Source organism: Orcinus orca, chromosome 20 (genome assembly GCF_937001465.1).
Source record: "Orcinus orca chromosome 20, mOrcOrc1.1, whole genome shotgun sequence".
In the NCBI taxonomy this organism is placed as follows: domain Eukaryota; kingdom Metazoa; phylum Chordata; class Mammalia; order Artiodactyla; family Delphinidae; genus Orcinus; species Orcinus orca.
The window spans coordinates 47918006-47924837 of NC_064578.1; the positions used below are offsets into that span (position 1 = coordinate 47918006).

At 63.5% G+C, this 6832-nt stretch overlaps 1 protein-coding gene across 1 annotated transcript; it reads left to right on the forward strand.

Annotated features, from left to right (window-relative positions):
- Positions 1 to 817: 817 nt before the first annotated feature.
- Positions 818 to 6814, forward strand: ERFL (ETS repressor factor like). Its single transcript, XM_033430862.2, has 5 exons — positions 818 to 1032; positions 4119 to 4353; positions 4764 to 4959; positions 5066 to 5183; positions 5772 to 6814. Exons 1-5 carry the CDS (start codon positions 882 to 884, stop codon positions 6215 to 6217), a joined length of 1146 nt encoding a protein of 381 aa, XP_033286753.1. The 5' UTR covers positions 818 to 881; the 3' UTR covers positions 6218 to 6814.
- Positions 6815 to 6832: the final 18 nt, after the last annotated feature.

Here is a 6832-nt window from a genome sequence, read left to right on the forward strand (position 1 = left end):
AGGCAGGTCTAAGGGGAAGGGGTGTCTGGTGGGGAAGGGGTGTCTGGTGGGGGAGGGAGGTCTAAGGGGAAGGGGTGTCTCGGGGGGAGGCAGGTCTAAGGGGGAGGCAGGTCTAAGGGGAAGGGGTGTCGGGGGAGGCAGGTCTAAGGGGAAGGGGTGTCTGAGGAGGGCTGCCTGCCTGCGGGGAAGCAGGCCCAAGTGGTGGGGGTCTGAGGGGAGCAGCAGGTCGAAGGAGGGGCCTCTGCGGGAGCACTAATGCGGGCGCTGGGGGCCCGCTCTGCGGGGTGGTGAGGCGGAGGGCAGGGCGGGCAGGGGCTGGGCCTGCCCCCTCCCAGCCTGTCGTCGGGACAGCCACCCGCCCGGTGCTGGCCGGCTCTGGGCCGACAGATGAGAGCTCCGGGCAGCGTGGGAGCTGGATGCGGCAGCCCGGGGGTCAGCCGGGAGGGGCGGGGTGGGGCCAGGAGGTTGGCAGTGGGAGAGACTTGGGGCAGCCACAGAGAGAGACAGAGGGAGACCCAGAGACGCAGAGACGGACCCTGAGAGGTCTGGCGAGAGGCGAGGGATGGAGAGACCGCGGCAGAGACGGTGCGGGGTGGGCGGGCGGCGGGAGCCAGTGAGTGTGAGTGAGTGAGTGAGTGAGGAGCGAGGAGGGAGGCTGGGAGCCCCTGGTTCGTGATGGGGCGCAGAGGAAGGGGAGGCTGCCGGGAGGACTGGCTGGGAGGGACGGACAGGGCACAGGGCCGGGAGAGGGACCGGGAGCCCGGGGGACCAGCAGGCAGAGGGGTGCCCGCTGGAGGAGGCAGGCGGGGCAGGATGTAGGGGGCAAGGGCCGCGGGCACCAGGCTGGCTGGGACCTGGGTGGAGGGGCAGTGCCAGCCCCCATGACCCCTGTCTGTCTCTCCCGCCTGCTCCATCCCGTCCTCATCCGTCTGTCTGTCTGGCCTCTCTGCAGGGCCAGCTCCACCATGGACTGTAGCTGCGTCTCCGACCTTCTCTTCGCCCCGCCTGCCCTGCCGGCTCTCTGGACCCCTGGTAACTGGCCCGGACCTCCCCCACCCCTTCCCCAGCCCTCGGGCCTTCCCAGCAAGCTGGCCCCACCTTTCTGCATCTCTCACTGTCTTCCTTCCACCTCCCCGGGTCTTAGTCAGAGTCGCCTGAATCCAACCCCTTCCTGAAAAACTTGGCTAAAAACTTCACAGCTAGATGTCCCTGCCACCTGCCTGCTGGGACGCGAGCGTCTTTTGGATGGCAGGTGAGGTGTGGAGGTTGGAGAGGGACAAGGAACCTGGGGCCTGAGGACCTGGGGTCTCGGCCGGCTGCAGTCTGCTCCCACCCAGGACCTGCAGTCAAAGAGAAGCAGGGAGACTGGAGAGAGGTGGGCACGGATGGGGCAGGGACAGGGACGAGAGGGGGCACTAGGCTAGGCGCTGGTGGACGAGTGGACAGACTGGGTGACCCAGGCAGGGGGACATGGAGACGTGGCCAAACCAGCCGGAGCCTGGGAAAGAGGACGGCTTGCTTGGAAGTGGATCACCAGAGCGGGGATGTGGGCGCGCCCCACAATGAGAGAGAGAGGGGGAGAGAAACAGAGAGAGAGAGAGAGAGACAGAGAGAGAGAGAGAGAGAAAGACAGAGAGACAGAGAGACAGAGAGAGACAGAGAGAGAGAGGAGAGAGAGAGAGAGGAGAGAGAGAGAGAGAGAGAGACAGAGAGAGAGAGAGAGAGAGGAGAGAGAGAGAGAGGAGAGAGAGAGAGAGACAGAGAGAGGAGAGAGAGAGAGAGAGAGAAAGAGAGACAGAGACAGAGAGAGACAGAGAGAGAGAGAGGGAGGAAGAGACGAGACTTGGCGCCTGGTTATTTGGGGTCTTGGAGTGTGTCTCTGTGTCACCCTTCGGTGTTTCCGGAAGAAGGGGTCACCCTGGAAAAGTGTGCGTTCGCCTCTTTGTTGAGACGGTGTGCCTGCTTGTCTGTGTACCTCCAAGGCTACCCGAGTGTCTCTGGGCTGGGCGTGTTGTGTGTCTTTGGGACTTTGAGTGGCTACATCTCAGGGCTGGGGGTGTCCGCCAGCTCGCCGCCATGTGTGTTCCTGCCGCGGTGGCTGAAGGGCCTCTGACCGCGTTCGCGGCGTGTGGCACTCCGAACCGAGTGGACGGCTAATCTCGGTGCATTTCGGGCTGCGGGGCTGGGTGCTCCCCAGGCCTCTGCGTTGGGGGCTGTGTCTGTGTTTGGGGTGTGTGGAGGTGGTTCTTGCATCTGTGTGTCACTGAGTGTAGCTGGATATTGGGGGCTGTGTGTCTTGATGTGTGTGTGTGTCTTGACGTGTATGTGTCTGTGTGCCGAGGTTGCGGGTCCTCCCTCTTGTGTGTGTGTGTCAGCATGTACAGCACATCCCAGGACGTGCGTTGGACAGGTAGCGTTCCGGGCTGTGCTGTGTGTCTACGTGTGTGGCCAGTTGTGCGTTGTCACCTTTGGGGTCGTGTGGGTGTGTCTGTGATACAGCCACTTCCCCCCGGGATGTGTTCTGGGTGTGGAATGGGCCAGAGGCCGCGTGTCCCTGTTTTCTTCGGTGAGAAAGACCCCAGATGGAGTTGAGAGAAAAATTCTCCCTTCAGGGAGGAAACTACCTGGCCTTCTCCAGCCTCAGGCAGGGACGCAGTATTTCCCATTTTTAGATACCAGGCAGCCTTGATGCGACCCTGCTCCTCCTTGCCTCCCATCCCTGAAATTCTGATAAGCCAGAGAGGGCAAGGAACTGCCCAGGACCACACAGCAAGTAGACACAGATGGTCTGCCGGCTCGGAGTCCCCTCCCTCCCCAGCCTCCTTCCCTTTCCTGCATGGTTGTCAGCTGCTTATAGGCTAATCATGCCTCCTGTTTTCATGCCTGGTTCTGGGGTCTCTGAGGAGGGGAAGGGGACAGAGGATGTGGCATAGGAGAAGCAGGACCCAGGGCCTGGGGCCTTGTGGATGGGAGGTGAGGTTTAGGGGTGGGCAAGCCCCTTTTGTCTCCACCTAGCATCTGGGTGTCTGGACATGGGGCGCAGGACGCCCACCTGAGCGTGAGACATACAGCACTGAGCTGTGGGTGTTAAGAGTTGGGTGCCTGTGGGGCTGGGGGTTGGGAGGCTGTTCTACTGTCATGGGGCCACCCAGGGTGTGCCTGTCAGGTTGACACACGTGTCTTGATGCTGCACTCAGTGTCTCCACCACGGTGTTTCATTTGGGCCTTTGGGGTCCTGCTGTTAGTGGATCCCAGCGCTGAGGGGCCTGAGATGTGCTGTTGCGTGTGTTGGGATGGGTGTGCGATGCTCCGTATCCGGTGTGTCTGCCTTGGTAGCACATGGTGGGTGGTGTGTCATGCCGCAGCAGGAGTGTGGCACTCTGGTGCACCTGTGTCCCATGGTACAGCTGGGGGTCCCTCGAGGGTGAGTGGACGTCTGTGAGATAGGCTGTGTGCTGTGGGCATCCGCACACACTCACTGCTCTCAGACCAATGTAGCGTGGATGCAGGGAGGGGACACAGGGACGTGAAAGATATAAATTCATGGACAGGTGCAGAGACACACATGTACACAGGCCCAGCCTGGACGTGCCAGGGTGAGGTCAGCTGGGGCTGTAAGGGGGAGGGAAGTTCAGGGAGAGACGGACAGGAGACACGGAGGGACGGGGGGACAGCAGGAATCAGGGTCTCTCAGACCAGAGCCCTCCGGGGGCAGGGCCAGTCTGGGGGGCTGTGGGGAGAATGCTGTGGAGGGCGTGCCCTTCCCTGCAAGCCCCTCCCAGTTCACCCCCCCAGTCAAGAATGCAGGAAGCTGGTCCCTCCCTCCCACCCTCTGCCCACATTGTGCAAAGGTAGGGGACCAGGCTGGAACTGCCAACCCAGCGTCCCTGGACGCCGAGTCCTCTCCCTCTATTTGGACAGTTTGGGGACTAGACACCAACTGGGGCGTGAAGAGCGGGAATCGGGTCCCTAAACATGCGTGAGGCTGGGCGACTGCTCATCAGAGACCAGGAGTCAGGGGAGAGCTGGATGCCTCCTGGTTCCTGAATCCAAGGAGGACCCAGAGCCCCGGACTCGGCGCCCTGACCCGGGGCCGCACCCCTGCCTCCTGTCCCCAGGGTTTGCCTTCCCAGATTGGGCGTATAAGCCGGAGTCGTCCCCCGGCTCGAGGCAGATCCAGCTGTGGCACTTTATCCTGGAGCTGCTGCAGAAGGAGGAGTACCAGGGTGTCATCGCCTGGCAGGGGGACTACGGGGAATTCGTCATCAAGGACCCCGACGAGGTGGCTCGGCTCTGGGGCATCCGGAAGTGCAAGCCCCACATGAATTATGACAAGCTGAGCCGGGCCCTGCGGTGAGGAGGGGCTGGGGGCCGGGACTCCCACTCCCACCTCGCCCCTCTCCCCTCACTGCCCCTCTGGGCTCCTGCCCCCTGGGGGCTTTCCCTCAGCTTCCTGGGGCAGAATCCTGTGGGACCCCAGCGCACAGGGCTCTGCACATGTAGCTACTGTTAAGTACCTACTTGTGAGTGAAAGGAAGGCACGAAGGAAGGACCGGAGCCCAGGGCTTTGGAGCCACACAGGCCAGGATCCCAGCCCCTGCCTCACCCCTTCCTTGCCCTGTGACCTTGGCCAAAGGATTTCTGCACGCCTCAGTTTCCCCAAGTTGTTGTGCTCTGTGCTGGGCACAGAGCACGTGTTAGGGGCTCTGCCTTCACCGCCCTGGGCCCCGCCCCCAGCATCAGCATCCTCCTTCTGCCCACAGATACTACTACAACAAGCGGATTCTCCACAAGACCAAGGGGAAGCGGTTCACCTACAAGTTCAACTTCAGCAAAGTCGTGCTTGTCAATTACCCACTGTTGGACGTGGCGGCAGCCACCACGGGCTCTCCACTCTTGCTGACCCCGGGTCCCTTTGGGGGAGCCCCTGGGCCAGATGCTCCTCCCCTCACCCCCGAGGTGAGTTAGGATCCTGGGATCCCAGAGCGAGGTGCTTAGTGCCATGAACCCCCTGGGGAGGGGCAACCAGTCTGAGTGGCACCCACTCCCTCCCCTCCCTCTCCAGACCCTGCAGACCCTGTTCTCTGCCCCACGCCTGGGAGAGCCGGCGGCCCGGGCACCCCTGTTCACCCCCGAGACAGACAAACTGCGTCTGGACAGCCCTTTCCCGTTCCTGGGCTCTGGTAAGGGCCTGGGGTCCAGGCGTGCCGGGGAGGGCTGTGTGAGGGCAAAGATGGGGGAGGAGACAGGATGCAGGAAGGAGGCTCCAGGCGAGGGTGTGTGTGTGTGTGTGTGTGTGTGTGTGTGTGTGTGTGTGTGTGTGTGTGTGTGTGTGTGTGTGTGTGTGTGTGTGTGTGTGTGTGTGTGTGTGTGTGTGTGTGTGTGTGTGTGTGTGTGTGTGTGTGTGTGTGTGTGTGTGTGTGCGTGCACGTGTGGAGGCTCTGTGTGTGTGTATGTGTATGTGTGCGTGTGTGCACGTGTGTTTAAAAGTCGGAGGATGCGAGGTGAGGCAGGGAGGAGGGAAGCTGGAAAGGGGGACAGGCCGAGAGAAGGGTTTTCTGGGGGCGCTAAATGAATGGGAGGCGGGTGGGGAGGTGGAGATGGGGGGAAGCCACGTGAGGGTGGGGAGATCCCGTGTGGGAGGACAATGGGAGAATCGGGTGGAATATGGCAGGGAGGTGGCACCCTTCACTAAGGCCCCGGCCGCCAGCCCCGATAGTGGGGCAGAGAGGCCCAGCCTGAACGCCACCCCCGTCCCGCCACCCCACCAGGTGCCACCGGCTATTCCAAGCCCCCCGGCCTGCTGGGTCCCTTCGGCCGCGCCTTCCCAGAGCACCCCTGGAACTTTAGCCCGTACCTCACCGGCCCCTTCCCCAAGCTGCCCCCGCCTCTCTACCCCCCCCACTTCTACCCCAACCCTCTGGCCGGTTCCCTGGGCCACCTGCCCGCAGCAGGGGCAGGGGGAAGCCCCAGCGCTGCGCCCCTGCTGGCTGCCGCCGCGGAGGGCCTGGGCCCCGAGCGCCCCTCGGGCCTGGCAGCAGCCCCTCGCCTGGCACTGCCAAGGGCTGGGGGCCCAGAGGCCGCGCTGGGGGGCAAGGACAGCGACTCAGAGCTGGAGATTACCGACGTCAGCGGCTGCAGCTCTGACAGCGAGGGAGAGGAGGGCCTCCCCGTGCCCTCCAAGGCCAAGGCGGGCAAAGGGGGTGTCGGCAGCTGAGCCCGGGTGATGGATTCTGCCAGGGCGGGGACCGGGGTGGCCACTCGCACGGCCTCTTCTGTTGTCTGGTCTGCTCTCGACATCCTGCCTGAGGCCGGGGAACAGCCTTCGGCCCCTCCCAGGCCCAGGCCCACGGCGGCCCCAGTCTTCTTCCCCAGCCCCAGACTGGGGGTCTCACCTCCCCCTCCAGAGAGGGGAGGGGACACGATGGCCTCCAGCTTCCTCCCCAGGCTCCAGTTTGAGGGGGTCCCCGCCTGGCCCACTCCCAAAGTGCAATACGGCGCCCAGCCTTCCCTGCCCACCTGCCCCTGTGCTGTGACCTAAGTGTTCGTGCGGCCGTGTCTCCCCCTGTGCCGGCCCCAGTCCTGATGCCCCCGCCTCCATCACAGGCCCCCTGGGGACAGGGAGCTCAGAGCAATAACCCCGCCCCCAGCCCCCACCCAGGAGGCCCCCCCCCCCCCGCCCCATGACCCCCACCAGCGACCTCCAGAGAGTTTACTACAAAAATAAAAGAACAGAAAGAAGTGTGAGATGCAGGGCACCCAGCGTTGTCGTGCGTGACCAGTGGGCTCGGGGGTGGGAGCTGGGAGGGGTGTTGGGGGGGGGCCTGGGGAG

What these genes read in the sequence shown, in the direction of transcription:
- ERFL (XM_033430862.2), top strand. Translation starts at nt 882, where the DNA reads ATGACCCCTGTCTGTCTCTCCCGCCTGCTCCATCCCGTCCTCATCCGT. An exon ending in GCCGGCTCTCTGGACCCCTG is followed by an intron (nt 1,033 to 4,118) that starts GTAACTGGCCCG and finishes TCCTGTCCCCAG; the next exon opens with GGTTTGCCTTCCCAGATTGG. An exon ending in CTCCTCCCCTCACCCCCGAG is followed by an intron (nt 4,960 to 5,065) that starts GTGAGTTAGGAT and finishes CTCCCTCTCCAG; the next exon opens with ACCCTGCAGACCCTGTTCTC.